This window comes from Rhea pennata, chromosome 4, assembly GCF_028389875.1.
Source record: "Rhea pennata isolate bPtePen1 chromosome 4, bPtePen1.pri, whole genome shotgun sequence".
Lineage (NCBI taxonomy): Eukaryota > Metazoa > Chordata > Aves > Rheiformes > Rheidae > Rhea > Rhea pennata.
The window spans coordinates 6,585,145-6,608,929 of NC_084666.1; the positions used below are offsets into that span (position 1 = coordinate 6,585,145).

The 23,785-nt window shown below is 42.6% G+C and overlaps 1 protein-coding gene across 13 annotated transcripts; it reads left to right on the forward strand.

The window, feature by feature from the left end:
* Nucleotides 1–177: 177 nt before the first annotated feature.
* On the forward strand, nt 178–23,535 carry RNF103 (ring finger protein 103). Of its 13 annotated transcripts, none has more exons than XM_062575153.1 (5): nt 5,748–6,016; nt 7,733–7,872; nt 18,614–18,729; nt 20,926–21,336; nt 23,182–23,535. In XM_062575153.1, the coding sequence occupies exons 1-5, from the start codon at nt 5,791–5,793 to the stop codon at nt 23,195–23,197; spliced, it is 909 nt and encodes a 302-aa protein (XP_062431137.1). In that variant the 5' UTR covers nt 5,748–5,790; the 3' UTR covers nt 23,198–23,535. The 13 variants fall into 13 exon arrangements, 11 of the variants coding, with proteins under 11 accessions (XP_062431133.1, XP_062431131.1, XP_062431137.1 ...); XM_062575154.1 differs by lacking the exon at nt 23,182–23,535 and adding an exon at nt 21,885–21,955; XM_062575149.1 differs by lacking the exons at nt 5,748–6,016; nt 23,182–23,535 and adding an exon at nt 178–383 and having other exon boundaries at nt 20,926–23,072.
* Nucleotides 23,536–23,785: the final 250 nt, after the last annotated feature.

Genomic DNA, 23,785 nt, shown 5'->3' on the forward strand with positions numbered 1-23,785 from the left:
TCCTCTCCGGCGGCGGCGGCCGTCGTGCAGGCAGCGCCGCGGGCAGCCGGGGGCCTCGGCGGCGGCGCTCGGTGCAGGCGGAGCCGCGGGCAGCCGGGGGCCTCGCGGCGGTGTCGTCGTCGTCCCCCGCCCCGCGGAGGGAGGGGCGGCGAGTGTTCGAGCGGGCAGTGCCGCGGGCAGCCCGGGACGGGCCTCAATGGCCGCCGCGGGGGCGCGGTGGGGTTGCGGCGGTGTCCGCCCCTCGGGGGCCCGCGGAGCGCTCAGCGGCGCTGCGCTCTAGCTCCTCCTCCGCTTTAGACAGCCCACGGGGCGGGCGGTGGGAAAAGCCGCCTAGGAAAAAGGAGGGGGTCCTTGAGGTGCGGTGTTCGGAGTCAGGCAGGAAGGTAGGCAGCTAAGAGCGGGGTCCTGCTGGCGCTGTCGCCATGGTGACGGGCCGGGCCGGGCCGGGCGGCGCCTCGGTGCGCGGCGGCGGCGGCGGCGGCTGCCCGGGCCCCGCAGGAGGCGGCGGGGGGCGAGCGGGTCCCCTGCGCCGCGGGACGCGGCTGGGCGCTTGGGGGTAACTTCGTCCCGGTGCTGAGGCGCAGATCGCCGGGCGCTGCGCCGGGACGCGGCAGCGAGAGGCCTGCAGCAGGGCCAGAGCGCCGCCGAAATCCCGGCGGGCCGGACACAGGCAGCTTAGCCGGGCATTAGGTCATCGGCGCGGTCTGTAAACTTCCTCCCGAGCGCTGCGTTCATCTCACGGATCTGAAGTCTTGCACCCGACTGAGCGTCCTGTAAAGCGCGCTTGAAGGAGGTGGCCCTGCTCGCTTGGCTCTCGCTGGGTTGCTGCTTCAGCGTTTGGAGAGCGTAGCACAAACCAGAGGCGAGCCCGTGGTTTCTGTATCCCAGCACATCAAACCCTGTTAAACTCGGGCAAAGTTGGTTGCAGAAGCAGCACTTGGTCTGAGCCCGGAATGATGATGCCTGGTCTATGCCCGTGTAAAATACCGCTGAAGCAGAACAAGAAAATACAGAAATCTGTATCGTCTTACAGGAACACGACTTGCATAGATGCCTGCCAGTGGCGGCCATTCTTTTGGATTCAGACCAAAACTGCTGCTTTTGTTTGTAATCTTACTCTCTATGTGATCAATCATACGTGAGGTTTAAAGCAATGCAAATATCTTCTTGGTTTTTGTCATTCTTAGCATGCTGGTTTAATTTGTTGTGTTCTTCACTGTGTTTTCCTTTGTCATCTCAGCACATGGAAGTAAGTTCTCTTTTCTCCTCAGTCATTAAACAAAACCTGTGCATTCTTCAGGGAGCAGTAAGTGGATTCTCACTGTTACAAAAAAGAAAATATCGACTGCCTTGAATAAAAAGACCCTTTGTTTCAAGGTTTGATTTATTCTGCTCCTGTATTTTGGCATAGCCTTGATTCATGTACAGTTTTTGTGACATTGACTGCTGCATATTTGAAGGCAAGAGAACTTGCCACAGGGGAGGAGAGAGCGACTCTCGGCTACAACTAATAAAATGTGTGCCTGGATAAAGCTTTGAGCAACCTGGTCTGATGTCATAGCTGGCCCTGCTGTGAGCAGGAGGCTGGGCTACGTAACCTCCTGGCTTCCCTTCCAGCCTGGATTATTCTATGATTCATAACTAGATCATGTAGGGAATGCCTCATTTAAATAGCACTTAAAGTGCTTTAGCTGAGCTGTCAAGTCTTGGCCATCATATTGCAAAATAACAACTGCGTATTAAATTGGTTTCTTTTTCGCCACTTGGAGATAGTGGGAAACACCTGTCTTACAGTTCCTCTGCGTACAATAAAACAGTGTTGTTTGGTTGCTCTGATTTTGCTTTGAGACTCTCGCATGCACTTACTGGCTTTTTTAATAGTATCAGTTAATGACAAGTAGGCAGGGTGTCCTATAATGTATATGATTTGTTGCAATGAACCTAAAAAGTTGTGTAAAAAAGTACCTTAAGAGATAATATGTTACTGAGCTCCTAAAATTAGACTTAGAGAGTAGGATGACCGTTAGGAAAAATGGGTTTCAGAAAGTGTAGATGTTAGTTTGCTGAACTGTGTCGTGTTGTGTCGCAATATCAAAACTGTGCAAGAAAAGGGTATGATAATATTTTAACTTGGTAAGGGATTGACTTAGGATTTTCAAATTTCAATGTTACAGACCTCAAAATGACAGCCCTTCTCTCAGAAAGTGTTTTATTGTCTATATATCCAGGCTGTGCAGTCAGCAACTGCTCATTAGAAAGGATGGGGGAGGAGAGGGAATCCTTGCCATTTATCAATGGGCAGCTGAGACTTCAGATTTGGGCATCTGACAAGAAAAGATGATTGTCCCAGTTCTCAGGAGTTGGTCTCATTCTCTATTAAATCATAGCAAAATATTTTTGCAGCCAAGATTGTTTAAAAGCAAATCCCTGCTTTGGGTTTGTGTTTAAAGGTAGATTTTATATATTTTATTCTGTGAGCTGTCTGACTGATGACTGTTTAATATCATTAAATAGGTTGTGTTAACACAAGGGTCTTTGAAAATGTCAGCATCTGTCTTGTTTGTCTTCAGCCCAAATGAGTTTTTAATTCACTGTTAAGATCTTTAAATTTTCCAGATAATTAAAATCCCTGAAAACCTGTTTGCAGGTGACAAGTCAAAGGCATTCTGAGTTACAGTTAGAAACCAACAAGAAGTGCCAGCTGCATCTGGAAAATCACAGCAAGTTCAGGTGGGGTCAGTTTATTAAGTCAGGATTCGTCGGTGGGGAGGAAAGACGGGACAAGCGAGTCTGGGAGAGAATTGTTTTAGGAAGTCTGTCTCACTATACTCAAATAGGCATCTGAGAAAGAAAAACCAAGACTGCTTCTCTGGTTTGTTTGAGCAGAGCCCTTGGTGCTGTGGGAAAGTCTCCTCGGCAGCAGGGTTTCGGCGCAGAGGCCCCAGGCCTGCTGCTCGAGTTTCTTAGCAATAATCCTAGGCCTTAGGTTAACTCACTTGCAGTTCTGGGTTATACCAGTCCCCAGTATGCTTTTCATTTGCTGCTGTGCCGCTGTTCATCCTCTCTTTCCAATACCTGTTTGCTTCTGTGTTCGTAGCTGCTTTGCTTTTGGTTGTTCGGGTGGTTTTGAATAGTGGTTTGAAACATAATTTTTTACTTTCTTGAAGTTACTCCAGGATTTTGAGTTTTGGCAGATGATTAGCTTAGGATCTGCAGGGGACCCATCATCAGTTACCACTGGGGAATGTTAGGGATTGATTTAACTCAGCCCATAAACATTAGGAAATGACATATTGGTGACAGCCTCCCCAGCAGTTGGTGTTGTGAATAATTTTGCTGTGAGTGTAGACTGTTAATTGCTGTTAGGTGCTTTCCAGTTGCAGGAAGCTGGGGCATTGCTAAGCACAGCACTGAAGCAAAGAGGAGGAGGAGGGGATACAACAAGTGATGTGAGTGATCAGCTGCAGAGGAGTCTACAGCTTTTCATATTAGAAACAAAACACATTTCTCTAACCAAACACACAGGGTTCCTCTGCAAACATTTAACTTCCGTATCTTCCTCCCACCCATCACCCCACATACGCTTGAACTGCTCACTTGAAACAAAAGGTAGAGAAATCAGGCAGCTTGTTGTATGTGTGAACAAAATAAATGGGTCTTCACGAAGCTTTTAGAAGAGAAGAGAAATGCAGTTTTCTGGCATGTTTTCAATGCTTGGAGCAAGCCTGCCTTTGGTCCCAGTGACAGGTGCTGTAAAGTGTGCTTTTTATTGGAAGTACTTGGGCTCAGCCAACAGTAAGAACAAGACCATTCTCAGTTTTGTTTTTGCCAGGGGGAAAGGATTAATCCTGACGATGCCTTGCCATGGCCACTTTCACGTTAGGGAGATGGGCCCTTACTCTGTCAAAGAGGGAGTTTACGCAGCTTTAATGTACTACGGAGGAGGAGGCAGCACTTCATCCCTATCCTCCAGAAGCTCTTCCCGTTGACCGTTCCTCTGGCACGGTGTTTCAGCCCGGACTTCCCACAAGCGGCCCTCTTCAAATCGGAGTGACCCGATTAAAACAGTTTGTGTTTAATTAAGCAGCATCAGCAGAACTGGCTTTTGCAGTCCACCCTCTCCACCTTCGATTTTTACAGCACCACATAAAAAAAGTATGGAGAAGAAGGGTTTATACGAGTGCCGACACGAGGCACAAAATTTACAAGCCCGTAAGGGCTTGGTTTGTGAGCAGCTGCTTCTACAAGCTCTTTACTCTTCCAGTTTCAAAAAAAAAAAAAAAAAAAAAAAAAAACCCTCCAAACTGCACCGTGTCTGTTGCAGAAGAAAATAGTGTCCCGAATTTTCGTCTTGAAAACAGCTGGGTAATGGCAGCGCGCTAACTTGCAGTACCAGGCAGGCTGAGCCCGCACCGCACTGTGCCCAAACCTTAGGCAGGGTAAGGCAGGGAAAGACAGAGGGAAACGGGACGGGTTTTCTTCCTTTTCTAGAACTGTTGACATGTTTTGCCTTTTTTTTTTCTCTCTTTTTTAAAATTGTATCACCTTGCTGAGAACCCTGTAAATGTGTTTAGCAGTTCTGAGGAGTCTGGATATTTCAGTGCTTTCTCCAAGTCAATTTTAATGTTACCATTTTAAAATGTGATTTTATACCCTAGTGTGGAATTATTTAAGCATGTACACTCAGCGGGGTTGTCAGCGTTTTCAAAATTAAGCTGTGCTGTTTTGGCACTCATGAATTGACAAATTTCATGCAAATTACGGTGTCTTAAAATAACCCAACATGCAAAAGAAACGTCGAATTTCCTTCAGAGGAGAGCCTTCAGCTCAGCGTTTGATTTTCGTACGTGTTTTGAAGCAGACTAAACGGAGTCTTTAGAGCCCTCTTGGACGGCCCAGGATTATCTGCAGAGCGCTTTAACAAGGATCCCAGTTGCATTTAGAAATGCTTCAGATTTGAAGAACAAAAGCAATTTAAACGTCGTTCAGGGCGAGTGGAGCGGTCGCCTCGTACTCCGGCAGTTTAACGCGACGAGCTGCTTTCCCAGTTTGTGACTCCCGGGCGCAAACCTGCACAATTCGCCTCTCGCTCGGCGCGGGTGGGTTTTACTTGGCGATAGCGGCCGGGAGAGGGGATAAGACCCCACGGGACCGGCGGGCCGTCGCCCTCCGAGCCCCCCGGCACCGCTAAGTCCAACGTCTCCGCTGTGCTCCGCTCCGACGGCGCAAATGTCTTGCTCCTAGACGGGAAATAAATAAATAAAAAAAATAAAATAAAATAGAAGGCCAGCCTGGGTTTTCCACTTTCCCCCTGCTTCCTGGAGAGATGATACGTTTAATAGTTACGTTGTTAGGATTGCATAAGCGTGAGCGATATGTAATTAATATTAATTATTTAGTGTGTGTGTAGGGGGGAGGCGCTGGGGGCCGCCGCGGTGCTGAATCACCGCGCGGGGGGAGGGGAGGCGCCGCCTTGAGGCTGAGCCGGGCCGAGCCGGGCCGAGCCGAGCCGGGCCGAGCCGAGCCGAGCCGAGCCGGGCGCCCCCTGCCGCCCTCGGCGCCTGGCGGAGCGGGGCGGCCCCGGGGAGGCGGGGCGGGAGGGGAGGGGGGATCGCGGCGCCCCGGCCGCCTCCTCCTCCTCCTCCCTCCTTCCTCCTCCCTCTCCTCCTCCTCCTCCTCCCCCTCCTCCCCCCCCCTCCGCGCTCCCGCTGCCGCAGGCGCGGCCCCGCCGCCGCCGCCCCGCCCGGCGCCGCGCAGCGCAGCGCAGCGCCGGCGCCCGCCGCGGCGAAGATGTGGCTGAAGCTGCTGCTGCTGCTGCTCTATTTCCTGGCGCTCTTCGCGCTGGCGCGGGTGCTGGAGGCGGCGGCGTGGTACGAGACGGGCTTCTTCGCCACGCAGCTCGTGGACCCGGTGGCGCTGAGCTTCAGGAAGCTGCGCAGCATCCTGGAGTGCCGCGGGCTGGGCTACGCGGGGCTGCCCGAGAGGAAGGATGTGCGGGCGCTCGTGCAGGAGTCAGGTAGCGCCGCGGCCCAGCCGGGCCCTCGGCCTCGCCCCGGGCCCCCGCCGGCAGCGCGGGGCCGCTGCGGGCCGTGCCGGGCCGTGCCGGGCCGTGCCGGGCCGTGCCGGGCCGGGGGAGGCGCCGGCGCTGCGCCCGCCGAGGCCCTTTCGGCGTGGAAACTCCCCGCGGCGGGCGGGCGGGGGGGGGAGGCCGAGGCCGCCGCAGCGCCGCGCTTTGGGCCAACTTTCTTCCTATGATTTTATTAATATTTTTATTATTATTATCGTGTGTGCCCCCTTCCCCCCCGCTCCTCTCCGTGCCGATCCGCCTGTTTTCTCGCGGGTGTCGCCCTAAAGGCGGGCGCGGAGGGGGCGCGGGAGTAGATCCTACGTGCCGAGGAGGGACGGGGGAGGGAAAGGATTTTTTTATTAAAAAAAAAAAAAAAAAAAAAAGGCACGGGGCAGGGCGGTGGCTGGGAAGGCGGCCGAGGGCAGGGGAGCGGCGGCGGCGGGGCCGCGCAGCTCCGCACCGCACCGCGCCGCTCCGCGCCGCGCCGGCGGGCAGAGCCCTGCAGCCGCCGGGGCGCCCGGCGGAGGGGCGCGGCGATAGCTGCCGTCGGCGCCGGGCGTTGAAACCCCAATTTGCTTTTATCGTTCGGGGTTTGTTTCTGTTGGTTGGTCGCAGCTTCAGAGGCCAGCGGGCAGTTCCACTTCCGTTGTCCGTCGCTCTCGCTTTGGCTGTCGTGCGCTCCTGGTGCCGTTATGTTTGGGTTGCAGACGCTGCACGGAAGCGTTTGACTCCAAACAAACTGTATTCACCGACTCCCTAAAACGTCGTGGAAACGCTTCTAACATCGATAGGCTTTGCTGGGTTTCTCTTTTTTATTTTTCTTTTATTTTTCTTTTTTCCCCCTAAGTTGTATTAATGCATTTGGAAACCCTCCGAAGGGTTTCAGCTGTAATTATTATTATTATTGCTTTTCATTTCGTAAGAAACAGCCTCTTTAGACAATACTTCATTTTTTTTCAAACTTAATTTGCATTTTGACAAGTAACTTATTATTAACAGTTTTTGTAATGACTGTAAGCAACACATGAGAGGGAAATGAGATTACAAAGGAAATACTCTGAAATGATTTTTACTGTAAATTACTTGCATCACCAGGACTGGAGATTTTGGAAGCCTTTTCTTAGCAGACAAAACCCAACTGCTAACCTGTTCTATGTTACGTTTTTGCTTGCTGTGGGATAATCAACACATTTTTGGGTACAACATTCCAGAATTCTGGAAATCTGTTTGGATCGTCAGTGTTAACAGTTCCTGTGTGCTGTAAAGTTACCACCCCATAAAATAAAAGTGGAAATACCTAAATTAAATTGCTGTCCACTGTTTTCAGATAGTGAGGCTTACATGTTCATTAACTTTTTTTGCATGTTTGGTCGCACGTATGCGGTACATCTGTCTAATCAGACAATAATTTGTCTAATCTAATATCGTTAATGCTGCTTGTGGTCTGAAGTCAAATTGTTTGTAGTCATGTCACTACATATAGAACTAAAATAAATTCTAATAAAGTTTAGCTGCCTTCATACTGACAAAGCCATAAGAACAACCACATAAAACATATTTAATGAAATTGCGGCTCTCGGAAAAACAGTTGGCATTAGTATCGAATTTATTAATACTCTTCCTCAAGTGCTATTTAAATTGTATTTTTCTTGTTGTCTGTTTCAGGAGACCTCATGGAAGGAGAGCTTTATTCTGCTCTTAAGGAGGAAGAGGCCTCTGAATCAGTTTCAAGTACAAACTTCAGCGGTGAAATGCACTTCTATGAGCTTGTAGAAGACACAAAAGATGGGATCTGGCTGGTACAGGTATAGAAATTGTATAATTTATTTGTATATGTTTATCATATCCAAAGCATGCTTCAAAGGAGGAATTTATGAAGGTAGTTATGTAGCAGAAGAGTGTGAGATCTAATGAAAAAGCAAGCAAGGCTGGAGATGGCAATTCCTAAACAGATGAAGAGAGTAACACCTGCTATTCCGTGGATTGCTCTTTGAAAAACAGGTATTTTACAAGCAGGAAACAGCCATAGGAGCACATGCCTGCGTAGTATTTGGCCCTGGTATTGTAAGAGGTTGCGTCTTATGTGTTAAGTAGGTGCATCAAGTGTAGGTGCTCTCAGCAGGCGTGGGAGAGGTGCCTCTGGTCCTGCTCCGTTGCTCCGTGCATTCCACGCTCAGACCCAGTCGGTTTAAGCTTCTGTTTATCTGAGGGGCTAAAAGCACTTTTGCAGCCTCTGTTCGCTCTTCACAAAGGCAAGACCTCAGTGTACTACTTCGAGGGCTACCGGGCTGATTCTGCAGCGTATTCCAGTAACTCCAAGCCTTGTGGGCACATTGATTTATAGCATGCTGCTCCAAAGATGCATGAGAATAGGGGTGCATTTAGGAAAAAGGGGGAAAAAAAGAAAAGACTTTTGCAAAAGGGATTCTGAAATAATTTGTCTTCGCTCTTGAGAAAGTAAAATAAGTAATCTAGACAGAAAAGTAAAAAATGCTTTTCTGCATCAGCTTCTGCATTGATAAGAGGTGCTTTTGTTTTGGTTTGGTTTTTTTAGGCATAAGTTCCCTTCTATCAGCTACATTAGGCAATTAGAATTTTCCACCAGGCAATTCATTGTTTGGTTGACAGCACTCCCTTCCTGGAAGAAATGTTTGTCTGCTCTCTTCATGTTTTCTATTTAAGGACATTATTATCAAGATCTAATGACTTTCTGGTGTTAGACCTGCACTATCACCACATCAGCTCTGACCTTAAAATAGACAATAAGAGGACAGATTACCTTCATAGTCCAAATAGTATTTATATTTTGGGAGAGATTTGTTCAGTGCTCATTGAATCTAAATTTCAGGTTTAAGTCATGCAGAAGGGGACTCTTCAGTCCAAAAGAGATCACTGAAAAGAAGTTTACTCAACATCTCCTAAGCAGCTGATAAATACCTGCATGAATATACTATGAAAAATCTTCTCTCTTCCTCATGCAATTCAAAAGAATAAAATGCAGTAGTTGCATGTTTTTAGTACCTTGCAGAATTTTAATCATAATGTATTTTCAGCTAGTTTTGTAACACCAGATCGAATAGGCTGCATTTTGATATCTCTTAATGAGCTGAATGTTGTCATCATCTTGGAAATATATGAACAGCTATTCAGTTGGTCACAATAGCTGTGGAAAGAAAATGTGAGAGGCATTTACTGAATAATTTACTTGCTGAATGCTATTTGTCTGGTTTTCCACAATAATAATAATAATAAAACACTAGACACATCATATTTCATTTCTTTTCTTCTTGCTTTCACTCCCGTTTTCATCACTATGAGTTTTCATTTGTTCCTTTCCTCCTCTTTCCCTTCCCCAGTCTCCTCTCCTGCACTGTGTTCTTTATGTTCTTGCACAGATTTTTTTTCTTGCTGTTCTGTTATTCCTCTTCCTTCCAAAGCTTCCTTCTACCATCACCTCCTTATTCCAGTTCTTGCTTACTCTCCCTTGCCCAGCCTCCCTTATCCTTAGGCATACCTTGGAAGCTTCTCCAGCTAATCGACTTGATGCTTAAGCAGGAGATAACATCAGAGTGATGATGCCTTATGCATGGATTCAGTGACCGCAGTGAGGGAGAGAGCACTCCCTTGCTCTGCTGCTGCTGCTGGCTGGGAAGCAGAAAGGAGCTCCAGGTCTTTCAGGATCCTTGACCCTTGCATCTCTGTTCCACGCTGGCTGCTGGAAAGCACTAGAGGAAAAGGGGCAGTTCTGGCTCAGCTAATACAGTGGCTGTTGGTTGAGCTGGTTTCAAAGACTTTATGATCCAGTATCAGCAGACAGGGACTCTGAATATGGCTTTATTTTCTAGTGATTCTTTCTAAGGCATGTAAACGAAATTTCTAGGTAGCACAGGCTGGTAATGTGATAGCAAACTCTGTCTGCAGAGAATCAAAAGAAAAAGAGGAAACAGCTGCTATTTCTTGGTATCATTTGACGCCAATTCAGAAGTGAATTTATCAGTTAGAGCCAGTAAAATGAATTTCTTGACAAAAATCAAACTCTGTGCATAAGGAAACAGTGTTTTGTGGCTGTGTGCCTTTATTTTCTGGAAATCTGCCTGGAAAGCATCCAGATTCAGTGATAACTTGTTTGTCAGTGTAGCTGTTCACAAATCCCCGATGTCCCTACAGGGAGCTTCCATATAGCTGCAGAACAGCAGCACGTTCTCTCTCCTATTAGTTCATGATATCATCACCTTTCTTTTTACGCCTTGCTTGCTCGCTGCTGTCGTGGCACTTCTTTGGTGGGTGAGGAAGATGAGTGGTAGTTTCTGGAGCTGAGACTGGTGCTGCTTACCCTGTTGGTAGAAGAGTAACACATGCTATTCTTGCTTTTCCAGATGGGTCCTATCCAAACCAGTAACTTCATAATCATTACACTGGAATGCTGTTACGGTGTATAACTTCTTAAAAACATACAGCTCTACAGAGCTACAGATTAAAGGCTCTGCAGATAAAAAAAAAAAACCCTCTTTAAATGAAGTTACAATCTAAATGTCTGGATGTTCAAAAAAGAAAAGAAGCAATCACTGTTATAACATAGTGGAGGAGAGAAGCAAAAGGAACTTCCTTGCTGGATTTGAAGCATGAGGGAGAAGCATTTTCCTCATGTCTGGTAAAGGTGCTAAGGACATTATTATGGATATAAAATTTTGCAGTCTGTTCTGCATCTGAACTGCTTGATGGAGTGGTGTAATCGGTGGTGGATGTGTGTGTGGTTTTGGTTTTTTTCCTTCCTTTTTTTTGCTTGCATGCAGGGTGGGTAATTTTCATATTGCATTCTTACTTTTGCCAAGTAACTGCTTGTTTTCATTACAAAGAAAATTAAGTAGGAACAGTTAGTTCTTATATATTGTTTAGTATTTGTGTCTTTTTTCAGTAGCCCTTCAAGATAAGCTTACCATAGGATACCCAATTTTAACTTTCCTTCTCGAGAGTCTTCGTATCCACCCAACAGCAGAGAAATACCGTCAGCTAGAAAGTCATAGTTCGCATGTTGTCTGCTTATCTTTGTTAATCCACTATAGCAGCTCCTTCATCCTCAACCTCTGTGTATTGAGATGACTTCACGGATCTTGTTCAGATTGGTACCTACAAATCCCCCCTCCTCTGAGAAACTGCACTTAATTTTGAGGTAGTTAATTTCTGCATGTTACACTCTTCTGTCATCACCCGTTTTGATCTAATTTCTCACAATCTCCTCAGAAAAGAAAAGCAAAAAACTTTCAGACATCTTAAATCCATATGAATGGATTCTGAAACAGTTGTGAATTCTTGGGAAAGAAATACATGGAAATTCAATTTTATCAGTGCAACGTAGAATAATAAATGGTGAGACGTCTCAGTATTACTAAAAGTACAGAGAGTCATTTAGAAACTATTGATGTTGTCTTGAATAACATTAGTAAGCATTTTTCTGCAGTTCTAATAAATATTACACCAGTTCAGTTTTCACTGGACTAAATGAGAATTGTCCAAGTATTCCTGCTTCTGTTCCATCTACAGAAGGTGGGAGGATAGTTTGTAATATAAATGGTTAATTGTAATGGAGTTCTATGAAAAGCACACAGGAAACTTAGTAAATTGACCATTGTTCTCCAGTCTTTATGGCTCTATGGATCCCTAAAAATCTTCCAGTAAGTACACAGGCTCTTTACAGTAATATTGGCCTTCCTTTGCTCATTTACCTTCTTCAGGCACTATAAAAGTAGTTCACGGACCTCCAGGGTCTGCAGCTCTCAAACTGGGAACTACTGAGCTAAGCTGACAATTCTCACACACGTACAACCTTACCAGTTCAGTAAATGAGTTAAAGTGAATTTTGCTCTTGGCGGAGTGTGCAGGTTTTTCAGACTCAAATGTTTGTACTCCTTCATGCAGCGCCCGGCTTGCTAAGCTGGGTGAGGTCTGACTGCTCCCGGGCGAATTGTCTGTACCTGTTTGCATGCAGCAGGAAATGGTTTCTCTGGCTTTGTAGGTTTTATTCTTCTTGATTTAAAATCTGTCGCAATGCCCTAGTATCCACTATTAATGAGCACTTGGAGTTGGTGTATATGTGGCCAAGCTGTAAAACTAAGTTTTGACTATTGCGGCATATTCAAAATTTTGTGTGTTCTTGGTATGAGCAGGTGTGCCTACACCTGGTACCCTGGCTAAATTCCAGCTTAAATAATGTCTGAGCTTCCACTGGCACTTGCATTTGGATATGGTTCTCTCTCTCTCTCTCTCTCTCTCTCTCTCTCTGTTTGTTTTTTTATTTTATTATTTTTTTTAATGGCACATACTCATATACCCACAGTGGCTGAGAGGTGCAAGGTGCTGCCAACATGAATATTTTTCCATCAAAAAAATACGTATAAAAATACAGGTGCATCACTTAGCTCTGAACTTCTGTTATATTGTCATGATTTTAGAATTGTGCCTTTATGCTTTCTTTTTTTTTCTTTTTTTTCAATGTTGTTCCCATCTTTGTTGCAACATAACAAATATTCACAATAGAATAACTGTTACCAAACTAGCAATGTGCAAGGGTTGTAAAATGTGCAAAGTAAATAATGCAACAGGAAGTTTTTTTCATTTAGTGTTACTGAGGTTACTTCAGGTTCCTGAGAACTAGTGGTATCTAGTTTAAAAGACTGATTTTAAAATGTCCTCTTTCAAAAGAGCTGTCTTTCAAAGATGTTTAGGTTCTATGTGAAGTTATTCTTGCATATGTTGTGGTTTGTAAAGTACTTGCATTTCTGCAAGTCATTGGGATGGAAGCAACCTCTGTACTTGTGAAGAATGTTGTTATCGTTCAAGACAGCGTACCTTATCTTGTGCACAGTGAGTTGTAAGGATTATTCCCAATTGAAAAAAAAATACTGGTTAATCCTGTTTTAATATCATCTGTATCAGATTATGTATAAGCTCTTTCCTCCATCATGCTCTAATTCTTCTTGTACTTCAAGTGTGTACTTCATGTGTTTCTTTTCTCTGTATCTCTTAACTATAGGAGAAAGCAGAGAAAATAACTTAAGGAGCTAGAATTGGTTATAATAATGACAGCTGAAATACTATGAGATGCTATTTGTTCTTCACTTGTCAACATCTGACCTTCACTCTCACAACTTCTGGTATTTGAACAGTTTCATCAGTTTTAAGGGAGCCTCAAAACTTACTGAGACCGGATCTTATTGTTAAAACCTGTTTTTTTTTTTTTTTTTTTTAAAAAAAAAGTCTGTATGCTTGTCTAAAAGGGGATGAACAATATCAGAATTAAATCTGCAGAAGGAAGGAGAATGTTCAAAAGAGGCTACTCTTGTACTGAAGTGCTGCTGGTTTAGTAGAACAGGGAACGATTTTGCCTGTAGCATTACTACAACAACCTCTGTAAGGACAGCAGTGTTTAGTTTCCTAGAGCCTCTTCAGCTTCTGTAACATCTTTTAACAGTGTTTGTGTAAAATTATATATATATTTTTCTATATATACAAATGTATCTTACAAAACAATTTTTGAAATTCTTAATGATAACTGGGAAGTTAGGGAAATTGGGATTAAGGAGCAACTGCATCAATGACAGTTATCTGTAGCCACTGTGTATCTATTGGAGAGGCTTTCATTTTGGTTAAGCAAGAGAGGAATGTCTCACTGACATTGTCCTGTTTTTCTAAGTGTTTATATCTTTCTTATCTCTGAGATATTTGTTCTTAAAGTCTGTTTGCTTTTTTAATGCTGTAACTATGACTATTTTAACCTAAGGAGCAAAATGATTCTATTAATAAGGTTCTTCATTGTCCTCATTTGGGACCTTTCCATCTATTTCGGAGTCAAAAGAGCTCTTCCAGTACAAAAATTACCTAGGCCTGTCAAAATCATCAGGAATTCAGTACTTTGTTACCTTATGTGTCCCTAGATTAGTTCTATTTTAATTTTGTTTTCTGTGGTATCTGAAAAGGTACCTGTTTTAGTTATTCAGCTATTTGGTGGAAGATGCAAACAAAAATAAACAAATATATCAGAATATCTAAAAATAAAGGAGATTCCAGAACTCTGTCTTTCCATTTCTACTTTTAACATCTTGGTGGCATAAACTCCTGGCAGTATTTTACAGTCATAGTAAAGAATCTCCTAACCTTTTTGTATACTTCATGGTCCTCCCAAATTCACAGGTGAAGGACTGAGAAACTGCAGCATCCAGGGCTTCAGAGGAAGTTTACGGACAGAAGCCCAGTGAGGGCCTGATCTTCTCTCTAGTCTCTTCTTTGGTGCTAATTATTGCATGAAAGCAACTTGTAATTTATATGGAGAGGAAAGATGATAAATCAGAGCCTGCAATTAGAACCTGTCCTCTGGCCTGGGTTCGGTGTAGATTAGGCATCAGATCTATAACGTGATGTGGGCTGCTTGAACAGCAGGGTTACTTTGATCCTAATGGATCCTTTCCACTCATTAAGGTGATTAATAGATTGCTTGGATATAATCTTCATTTACTATTTTCCACTCCAGCAGATGATATTTTGCAGATTGAGAACACAGCTAATAATAAGAAAAGCTTGAAGGCCTTTTGTGCCTCTAAATGTGCTGGTTGTTTTCCCACGTGTGCTAGACAGTCTCGTAACCAGGTACCTGCCAGCTTTGTCTTTATTTCTGTAATACAAACCGGAGCGTGTGACTGGAAGCGACCTTCTTGGTTTTAGAGTCCAGCTCTTGGCTGCACTGCAGAATTTACCTTTATGGAACCTCTCATCCTGTCTCTTAAATCGTAACTTGTCTGCGTGTGAGACTCCTAGCGACGGTTCCTCTTCTCTGGGACACCTGCACCTGACTTCCGGCTTAAGTGTGTTCATGGCTAATTAGCACCTTTTGTAGATGAACTGACGTTGTCCTGTGTTCCTGTAACTCCTGATGTCCACCCTACTACTCCCACAGCATGAGATCGATCAACCGATTTGTTTTGTCAGGCATAATACATCCTAGGATTTACTTATTCCGCAGACAGTTAATACTGATAGCTTATAGTCCCCTTCGGATAAACTAATAGACTCAAGCTTTCCTCCCATCACTCTTGCTAACCGATGAACTCCCCGAGTGTCCTGTTCATTATTGAATTCAATTTTATTTCTAACGTTCTGCATTACAAGATTTGTGCGATTCTTCCAGTGTGGCATTTGAATCCTCTTCCATGCATAGACGTGATTCCCAATCGACAGATGGCTTCGGTAGCCTTCAACTTTCTACAGCAAGGGCGTGAGTAAGAACGTATGCTGAGCTGATGTCTAGAGTAAGTCCCTTAGGGAAGTCTGTTACTACCTCTCTAGCATCCTGATGTTTTCCTGCCTTGGCCAGTTTCTTACTCATGTTAGGGTTCATATTATCAGCATTTATCTCCAGTTCTGCAGAAAATTTTCCCTGTGGCACTATATCCAGATGATCTACCAAAGTAAAGAAAGGATATGTTTCCTTTGCCTTGAAACTCTTTTCTTTGCTTTTCCATGAAAAAATGTTTGGTTTTTTTAAACTCAAATTAATCGAGAATGATACATCTTAGTAACCTCATGCTGGAAAGGGGAGGAAAATTCAGTCATCTCTATGCCTTTAATTATTCTTTCCTTCAAAATTTGTTCTGAAGTTTTGCATACTGTTGAGATCAAACTGGTGGGATAATTTTTTCATTCTCTCTCAAATATAGTTACTAATTTGTTATTCTCCTGTCAAAGTGTATATTATGCTGAAAATGGCTTTAGATGAAATCTTTGCAGGTGCAGCTGTAATTTTGAGTTCTCATTATATTACCTTGTGTGGTGAAGATTACCTACTTGTTCTGATTTAGGTGCATTAAGTTAATTGAGATTTGTTTCCATTTGCAGGTGATACAGTCTCTTTCCATAGACTTGTTGACCTGGCCATAGCCAGCCATCTCCTCTTTATTGAAAATTGAGTCAGAGCAATAATTTTGTTCTAAAAAGAAAACTTAAATTTCTTAAAACTTAAATTTCTTTCATATCCTCGTTGTATAGTTTCATTAGCTTTCCAAAATTCACACTCCTTAAATAACTGGCAAACATTTGTTACAGATTTTCTTTAATTTAATTTGAGTTACCTTGTGATTACTCAACCTACAGGTCTTTTCTATGACTCCCTCTTTCACAGTGATGACTCTGCTTTCCAAAATAAAAACTCTTGCCTCCCAATGTTTTAAGTGGGTGTTGTCTGCAAGGAACAACTACTAGACTGGCTTTTTTTGCCACAATGCCATAAAAAAACACAAGCTCAAGAAATCTTGACCAAGCCTCAGCACGCAAAACCATGTTAGGGTTCTCACTGTCTGGTTACAAACTACAAACTCATTTTCCTGCAGCATAAATAACTTTCTCCAGCAGGAAAGACCTTTTTCATAGAAAGAGAACTAAACTCTTATAAAGGAAACAGGGCCAGGGCAAACAGCCAGGTTATAATAAAACATATTAGTGGCTGTCTCTTCAAGAACTCACCTTCTCTTGACATTTAAAGTGAATATTGCCGTGTCAGGCAGAAGAGTGAGCCGAGCAGCATTGGTTCTCTTGCACGTAATATTAACACACTCTCAGTGACTACAGCCACACGCTTTGCAGTTAACCTCATGAATTTGCTGAGTTTCCACTTAAGTTTAAAAGCAGAAATTGGAACAAGCTACACTGTTTCAAAAGTGGCATAACCCATATTGATACGTTTTCTTTGCATCTTGGGAGCAGGCTTTTTAATTGGTGTATTTTCCAGTTAGATTTCACTAGACAGCATCTTAGTCAGGACTTTGTATTTTTTAATTTATGAACAGCTATCTAAGTTTATAACCAGTATTTCATGGGTAAAATATAGACTCAGCAACTGTGCTAGGCTTTTACTGAATATACCCACAGAATTTTGGAAGCAACCAATCTCCAAGTATTGTACCAAATAGTAATACCCACGTTTACTTTTATCCTTACTAATAAAACTTAGCGATTCTTTTATGTCTGGTGCATTTATCACACACTGGTAGCTCTGAGGATATAGTGATACGTCTTAAGGTGTCCTTAGGAATGTAGTTTCTTTTTATTGGAAGTATGTGAAAGGAGGAAGTTTAAAATACCCAAAGGTATTTCTTCGATTCCTCTGGTGATGTAAAGATACCTTAATAAATACAGCAGATTTTCCCAGCTGGTTGTCTCAGTATTTGAAGGTTACATTTAGCTAATCCATGGGGAGATTTGAGAATAATTTGAAGGATTCTTATCTAGGTGTTCACCTGTGGTTTTACGTAAACATCTTAGGCTCACTGGAATGGGAGTATAATCCGTAATTTCAGTTTAACTCTGTTTTCCTATATGGAACATTCTGCTTAGTGAATCCTCTTGTTTTTTAGAATCTGAGGGGATGCCAATTACCACAAAGTAGGGGGTGTGTGTTTGTTTGTTTGTGGGATTTTTTTTTTGAGTCTTTTGACAAACTTTTTAGCTCTACCTCTCACTGTTAATCGTGGTGACAACTGCTTAACTTGAGAGGAAAGCTGAAATTCCTACTTGCTAAGTCAGAAAATGACTAGGAAAAGTTTAGTGGTGGGTAAACAAATACATACAGAATGGAAATTTCAAAACTTAATTTAAAAACATACTTCAAGCTGTTACCAGTCAGCTTGCAGAAGCATGTGAGGCATTACTGAAATAGAAACTGCAGTGCATCATGGAATAATGCATGATCAGTCACGTTATTCCAAATTACCTGTCAACAGCAAGCAGGAGGGGTTCCCTCCTCTCTGCTTTTTTTTTTTTTCTCCTGTACACTGTAACTCAGAGGATGAGTGCTTATTCTTTTGTCATTTACATCTGCAGAAGCTTACATCTAGGTAACTTGAATTACTTAAACAGATTATAGAAAATTTGACCTGGAGATATATTACAGTAAATTTTCATTCTGAAATTGCAGATGGGGCATTAGAGTCGGTCAAAGAGTGAGTCATTGCCAAAGCTGGAAGGAGTCAATATTATTAGACATTGTCTGAGAATTTAATCACTAGTTTCCACCATTTAGAAGTGGTTGTTGGCAGTCTAATTTGGTGCCAGTTGCATGTGTTCAAACACATTTTACTTGCTCTGAGACACCGTTTCTTTGGTTTGTTGTAGCTTTTCATGGGGAATGTTGATAAAGTAATTATCTTTTTACTGTGGAGAACAGGAACCTGCTGCACCCTCTTCCTTATCATGAAGTGCTTAACAATAATTTTCTTATTTTCCAAAGGTTTTTGTGAAGTACTAGTGATCTTAGAATCTTAGTGGTTACTTAAAATGATGGTACACTTTTCTCTTTCTGCAGAAACAATAATGTTGCAATCTTAATGCTTCACTCTCCAAACACAATTAGGATGATGATATCTTGTATACACCTATTGTATGATCTAGGAGAAGGGGAAAAGAGTATCAAGGGTAACTAGATCTCTGCTTTCATGAAACTTGTTTTTTATTTCAGGAAGCAACTTCTTCTGATACTAAATTATTATTTCCTTTTGGCAATAGGTCATAGCAAACGATAGAAGCCCACTGGTGGGTAAAGTCCACTGGGAGAAAATGGTGAAGAAAGTATCAAGATTCGGCATACGTACTGGCACTTTTAACTGTTCCAGTGACCCCAGGTATGTTCTTAAAGGTCTTTCTAAATCCCAAGAATATCTTAAGGCTCAGTTGTATTCTGACAGCAGTCCTTCCTGCATTATAAAAATAGCTGTGATAGAAGATGGCTTTATTCATGTTTCCATCTCCACTAAAGTCTGCTCAGAACTCTCTATTATATTATTTATCACTACAATAACCACAGATCTGCAGCTTCCAAAAGCATCATTTGGGACATGCATGATTATATAATATGTAGAGGGCAATACAGCAATGGAAGAGAATGAAGAGAGGAATCTGATGGCCTTACGGTCAAGGCATTTGTGGATAAGAACTGTGCTTGCATAGAACAAAGCTGAATATAGCCTAATATAAGACAATTATATCAGCTCTACAGTTGTTATATTGCTATGGGGAAAGAAAAAACACAGGTTAGCATGAACCTTGAAAGCAGTACCTGCTTCTCAGTATTACTGGCAAATGCTGTTCCTGACAAATGTGTGTATGTTTATATATAAACTTAAACACACCCTTTGACAACATACCCTGTGCTGTACAAGATTCTCTGTTGTTTGCTTATGATTTCAAAAGAGGAACAAGAGCGGGGGCCAAAGAAGCTGCTAAAGCAGTAGTTAATTCTGTGCTGTTGTAAAAAGAACTGCTTTTTTAAACTTTTTTTTTGTAAGCATTTGCTTCACATGACAGGAAACCTTGTCCTGAGTTCCAGTGATGTGTATAGAAAGGCAGTCTGTTATACATACGCCTATTACATAGCTTAAGTCACGAATGTTTAGAAAAATCTCAAAGTTAATCATATGGAAGAATTCCTAGACTTTGGAATGGCTACAAAAAATAATCTTGTATAATCAAAACACTGATATTTGGACATCTTAAATTTGGCAGTGTTTATGTGCGTAGTTCCTAACTAGTGTTAATGTTATGATCAAATACCATGTTTTAAATGAATTCATAAATACTGTTTTTTCTGTTCTAAGAAATGTCTTGTTTTGCTGAAAACCCCCTTGTGAATAATCCTGATCAGGTTGCAGCTGAAATTCTGAAGAACTAGGGTTTAGTAGTCAGGATACCTTCATTAATGGGGTAATATCTTACAGCTTTTTCTAAAAATGCTACATTCAGATTCCTAAAGCAGGGAATTGCAATTGTCTATATATATGTTGAAAGACTAAAACCAGAAAAGGAGTAGGTAAAACGGCTGGTGAATAAGGCTGATGGCCTCTGTTTTGATGTGTAATTTGTAGGGTTTTCAGACAGTTTGATATGCCTGTGGATTGATTGTGTGCTTTTTTTAATTGTATGAACTTGCCAGACATTGTTAAAAGGAGAACTAGATATACTGGGTGGCATCGTGATGCTGATACGAAAGGTATGAGAGGAGGGATCATCTGAGTCACCAGACTAGTCCCACTGGGGTCTGGACCGTGATTAAGGGTTCAGTCTTTAACAGCCTCTTCTATTAGGTCTGGATTTGAAGTTCATCCCATTTCAATACTCTGCTTGCCAGAAAGTAGCAGTTTCCGTTTAGTCCCAAACATCTGGGCACATGTGTCTGTCCCTCCATCGGTCTCTGGGTCTGTGGCAAGCTCTCTCGCTGCACCTCTTTGCAGCTCCTCTCCATCCTTCCAAAATGGCCCTGGTAGGAAGTGGACACTTTCAGCTGCTGTGAACAGACCGATACCTTGTTAACTTCACCCCGCTGCTACTTAACAAAACCAGGACTAAAGGAAGCACTGGAAAAGGGATCAGCAGAAGCAGGAAAGCTGTGGGACTTTGATTGTCACTGTAATGGTTATCTTCTCAGCTAGAAAACCTAGGAAAATAGCTTCTAATACTAAAGCTTTATACTGAAGAGTGAAAAACAGCTTGCTTATTTTTCAAATCTTATTATAAAGCATAAGCGGTGCTAATGTATGGCCTTATTTACAATAATGACACATGAAAATTAACACTCTTCCAGCGTTTTGTGAATATACATCTCTTTACAACATTTTTGTAAGACAGGTAACAAATTTACTGTAACAATAAATACTCTTTTATCAGTGAATTTTTGGTGCCAATATTTGCTATTGATTTCTGTGAGGATTTGCATGTGTTTGGCATCTCTGATTGTTAGGATCATTACAGAAATGTAAAAACTGCAGCTCTAGGAGTGTGAAGCTCTGTAATCTAACTTTCCCCCCCCCCCTTTTTTTTTGTAGGTACTGCAAGAGGAGGGGTTGGCTGAAATCCACTCTCATTATGTCTGTTCCGCAAACTAGTACCTCCAAGGGGAAAGTAATGCTTAAAGAGTACAGTGGGCGCAAAATTGAAGTGGAGCACATTTTCAAATGGATCACAGCCCATGCCGCTTCTCGGATCAAAACCATCTACAACTCTGAACATCTAAAAGAAGAATGGAACAAAAGTGACCAGTATCGGGTGAAAATATATCTGTTTGCCAACCTTGACCAGCCTCCAGCATTCTTCTCCGCATTAAGTGTAAAGTTTACTGGACGAGTGGAGTTTATTTTTGTGAATGTGGAAAACTGGGACAATAAAAGTTACATGGCAGAAATTGGTATCTACAAGACACCATCCTACATACTTAGGACTCCCGAGGGGATTTATAGGTATGGAAATAATACTGGTGAATTTATATCACTACGTGCCATGGATTCCTTTTTGCGTTCGTTACAACCAGAAGTTAATGATTTATTTGTTTTAAGCTTAGTTTTGGTTAATCTGATGGCTTGGATGGACTTGTTTATTACACAAGGCGCTACTATAAAGCGCTTTGTGGTTCTTATAAGCACTTTAGGGACGTATAATTCATTATTAATTATTTCCTGGCTACCTGTATTAGGTTTTTTGCAACTTCCTTACTTAGATAGCTTTTATGAGTACAGTTTAAAACTCTTCAGGTACTCTAATACAACTGCTTTGGCTTCTTGGGTAAGAGCCGACTGGATGTTCTACTCTTCACATCCTGCCCTCTTCCTCAGCACTTACCTTGGTCATGGTTTACTAATTGATTACTTTGAGAAAAAAAGAAGACGCAATAACAATAATGATGAAGTAAATGCTAATAATCTGGAGTGGCTGTCCAGCCTGTGGGACTGGTATACCAGCTACCTGTTTCACCCTATTGCTTCTTTTCAACACTTTCCTTTTGACTCAGATTGGGATGAAGATCCGGATTTGTTCTTAGAGCGACTGGCCTTCCCCGATCTCTGGCTTCACCCTCTGATACCAACTGATTATATAAAAAACTTACCGATGTGGAGGTTTAAATGCCTGGGTGTTCATTCTGATGAGGAAGTGCTGGAAGACTTTCAAGACAGCGAAAGTGACTCTGACAGTGAAAACAAAGAGATCTTCAGTAGTGAAAAAGAAATCTCTGAGGACGATGAGCTAAATACATTTCACAGGCCCGACGAAGGAGCACCTCGGTGCGGCGCCGAGACCTGTTCGTGTGCCAATAAATATTGTCAGAACGAGCCATATGAAAGGAAAGCGAGATCATATGGGTCGTACAGCACTACAGATGACCTGGAGCCAGATTGGTCAGCCTGGCCCTCGGAGATGTTGCACTGTACAGAATGTGTTGTGTGTCTAGAAAACTTCGAAAGCGGCTGTCTGCTCATGGGCTTGCCCTGCGGGCACGTGTTCCACCAGAATTGCATCGTGATGTGGCTGGCCGGGGGGCGGCACTGCTGCCCCGTTTGCAGGTGGGCTTCGTACAAAAAAAAGCAGCCATACACACATCCACAGCCTTTGTCAAATGATGCCCCATCTTAGCTGTGTGCTGATGTCCTTTGTAAGCTTTCAGGATATTACTGCTTGCCTTTTAAATGTTAGTCACTTTAAAAATTATGTGGTTTGAAGTTTTAGTTTAAATGTTAGTGCAGTGAACTAAAATACACGATGCTAACGTTAACGACAGAATCATTTGGTTGCCTTGTATGTTGAACTGAATGCATACTTATCGTACAATAATTTTTTTCTTTTCAACATTTGGAAACTTGATGCTGTTTTTGTAAGCACAAAAATCAAGCCTACAACAGAAGCGTACTCCAGCAAACGTTTACAAGTTAGGACGTGGGTGAAATTGAAATTCTAATCAGAGACAATTGCTTAATTTAAGTGTTTCTTATTTTAGAGTCTGTTCAGCACATCTTTGTTGAATAATGTATGTTGTAAGACAGTACCATTTAAAAAGAAATCCGTGAAATAAATTATTTTAAAAGGAGATTTGTAATGTTAATTGTTTTGATAAATATTTTATGTGTATGGTTTCGGATGTCTTGCTGGTCTGATTTATCTGTGAAGACAATAAAAATATAACACATGTTTTGTGACTAATAAATCATCTCCTGGTGATGCTGGAATTCATTTCCCCAGTGTTAGCCACTTGCCAAGCAGAAAGCAATGGTGTTTCACTGGCCTGAGGCGTTTTCATTTGTGATCTGGCTCAGGTGCTTCTCTGCTTGACCAGTGGTTTTCCAGTTGATTACAAACAAGTGTGTCAGACTGAGATCTTCTCTTCTAGCAGCCTTCTCTCCAAAACCCCCATCTGCAGACATCTAGGAAGAGTTTTGGGCAGTCCCTCTACAGCCCCAAAGTAAAACATTGTAAGTAGCGGAACAGTGTCGTGGCGTGGCTAAAATGGCTTTTACTGTACAATTTACCAGATCTCGGATTGCTGATATTTTAAAATCAGAAATGACTTGATTGCTGATATTTTGAAATCAGAAATAATTTAATGGAGAAAAGTGATAGTTGTTCGATGCCGTGGAAAATTGAGCTGGTTGCCTCCTTTATTTTTCAATGTGAAACTGCAGTGTTGGTTGTGCCTTTCAGAAATCATCCAGATGAAAATTCAGAGAGCAAATTTTCATTGGGAAGAAGAAAAAAAGTCAATAAAAGTGGAAGAAAAGGCTAAACCAAGAAGGGTTCTTTAATTGTTAGCTCCAACCGTCTTACGTGCTATGGTAGAAGCAACAATCTCATTGTTTTGTTTCTTCCCTAGTTCTTGCCCATGGGCTATAAAAGGAGGGTCAATTAAATGAAGATGATTGA